Source organism: Alligator sinensis, unplaced genomic scaffold (genome assembly GCF_000455745.1).
Source record: "Alligator sinensis unplaced genomic scaffold, ASM45574v1 scaffold832_1, whole genome shotgun sequence".
In the NCBI taxonomy this organism is placed as follows: Eukaryota; Metazoa; Chordata; order Crocodylia; family Alligatoridae; genus Alligator; species Alligator sinensis.
The window spans coordinates 773,977-776,503 of NW_005842057.1; the positions used below are offsets into that span (position 1 = coordinate 773,977).

At 44.9% G+C, this 2,527-nt stretch overlaps 1 protein-coding gene across 1 annotated transcript in view; it reads left to right on the plus strand.

Annotated features, from left to right (window-relative positions):
* The window catches only part of SNTG2 (syntrophin gamma 2), a 462,462-nt gene that overhangs the window by 360,239 nt on the left and 99,696 nt on the right, over positions 1-2,527 (plus strand). The window contains exon 14 of the mRNA XM_025203382.1: positions 1,259-1,375. Coding sequence (XP_025059167.1) covers positions 1,259-1,375 — 117 coding nt within the window. The remainder of the gene's footprint in view (positions 1-1,258; positions 1,376-2,527) is intronic.

Below are 2,527 nucleotides of genomic sequence, written 5' to 3' on the forward strand. Positions count from 1 at the left end.
CCCTCCTCTGGACCCTCTCAATGTTGTCCACATCCCTCTTGAAGTGGGGTGCCCAGAACTGGACACAGTACTCCAGCTGTGGCCTGACCAGTGTCACGTAGAGGGGGAGGATCACCTCCTTGGACCTACTTGAGATGCACCTGTGGATGCACGATAAGTTCCGGTTAGCCCTGCCGACCGTGACCTCGCATTGTCGGCCCATGTTCATCTTGGACTCAATAATGACTCATCTGCATATGACCTCATCTGCATATAAAATTTTGGAAGGTCCTAGGACTTCTGACCAGAACATCCAGTTCCAGTCATGAATGGGGGCTAATTAACACATGGGATATCTGGATTGCACACACATACTGAGCAGTGATGGACTGTAGGGTCACCATGGCTTGAAATACTGTTGAATCTGGATGGGGCCAGCCCAGTGAACTGTATGATGTCATAAGCCTTTTTACTTTGAACTAATAGCATATATATTTTGTACTCTGTAGGTACAAAAGTGCTTCTCAAAAGTGTGTTTATGGTTTTTGTGTGTTTGTGCCAAAACCTGCAGCAGTTTACAACAAATTAAAATGCATCAATTCTAGATGAACTTACCCACAGTCATTTGCAAATATACAGGTTACCATGGGTATGTTTATTTCAAAGTCAGTGTTTTTTTGATCCCTTGCATTTCAGATTAACATGGTGGGGAAGGGAGCAGGTCAGGCAAGAAGGCAAACTGCTTCAGTTCTGACTCTGGCCATGAGTTTGGCTCAAGGCCTGAGTCAGATCTATAGCAGACACCTTCCCCCCCCCCCGCCCCGCCTGCTTGCTCTCTGCAGCTTCTGCCCTCCCCTCTGTCCCTTCCCCCCTCCCCCTTACTGTCACATACAGTTCACTCTTTCTACATTGTCCTCAGGGAGGGCGCAGAACCTAAGTAGGGTCTGATAGTAAATGTGGCGGGAAGGTTGCATGGAGAATAAATTGGCCAAGGGGCTGAGGACAAGGGATCTGACCCGACCCCCCCGCCTTCCCCCCCACCACACACACACTATTTTCCCTGCTGTAGCACTGGGAAGGGAACATATTCAAGACAACCCTCCAATAATTTGATTCTACACCTGGAAAAATATAACAAATTTATATTTTTTTTCTTGTAGAGATTTAACAACTGGGGGTTTGTCTTATATACAGGGTCATCTTATGTTGAAGTAAATATGATATATATTGTGTTGCTGTTAAAGACTGAATTATAATTATCACTGCTTTTGCCCTACAGATCATACATATGGGATGGGTGAATGAGAGACTTGATGGAACTGATTCATCTCATATATACAAATTCAAATTCCTGGCACTGAAAGGTTCATCCTTCTACATTTTCAGCAGTCCACCAGTAAGAAGTCAATTATAATTTTTGTCTTTTTTTTTTGAAGAAACTGTTTTTAATATCACTGGACACTAATTATTTCCTATTAATTAAAGCTGTTGACTGAGATTCTTAAAAAAAAAAACTGAGGAAATTAGTCATATGCATGCCACAAATTCCATTAAATTTAAGTAGGATTAAGATATCTAACTGTTAAGCTTTTTTGAAAATCACTTACATAAAAGTTTGTGGAAACTGGGTAGTTCAGAATATTGTTAGTGGGCACATTCCTTTTGTGTGTAAAGAACTGGTTCAAATTCCTCTCAGGTGGATTGTGACCAAAATTTACTCTTTCACCCTGAGAATCTAACATGTGAAATGATTTGCTAGTTAGTCTAGCTCTCTTCAGAAGGATGTTAACATTAGTAATAACTGGCAGTACAGACTGCCATGCGTAGACCCTGAGATGGTGCAGAGTCACTTGGAGGAACTGGATGCCTTTAAGTCGGCAGGCCTGGATGAGCTCCATCTGAGGGTACTGAAGGCACTGGCTGACGTCATTGCACAGCCACTGGCGGTAATATTTGAACACTCGTGGCGCATGGGCCAGGTCCCGGAGGACTGGAAAAGGGCCAATGTGGTCCCCATTTTCAAGAAGGGGAGGAAGGAGGACCCAGGCAACGATAGGCCAGTCAGTCTCGCCTCCATCCTAGGCAAAGTCTTCGAAAAAATTATCAAGGCTCACATTTGCAAGAGCCCGGCAGGACAAATTATGCTGAGGGAAAACCAGCATGGGTTCGTAGCAGGTAGATCATGCCTGACTAATCTAGTCTCTTTTTATGACCAGGTTACAAAACACCTGGACGCAGGAGTAGGGGTTGATGTCATATACTTAGACTTCAGGAAGGCCTTCGATATGGTATCCCACACCATACTGGTAAACAAGTTAAGAGGCTGTGACTTAGATGACTACACAGTCCGGAGGGTGGCGAATTGGCTAGAGGGTCACACCCAGAGAGTCGTAGTGGATGGGTCGGTATCGACCTGGAAGGGTGTGGGCAGTGGGGTCCCGCAGGGCTCGGTCCTTGGACCAATACTCTTCAATATCTTCATCAGCGACTTGGACGAGGGAGTGAAGTGTACTCTGTCCAAGTTTGCGGATGACACAAAACTGGGGAG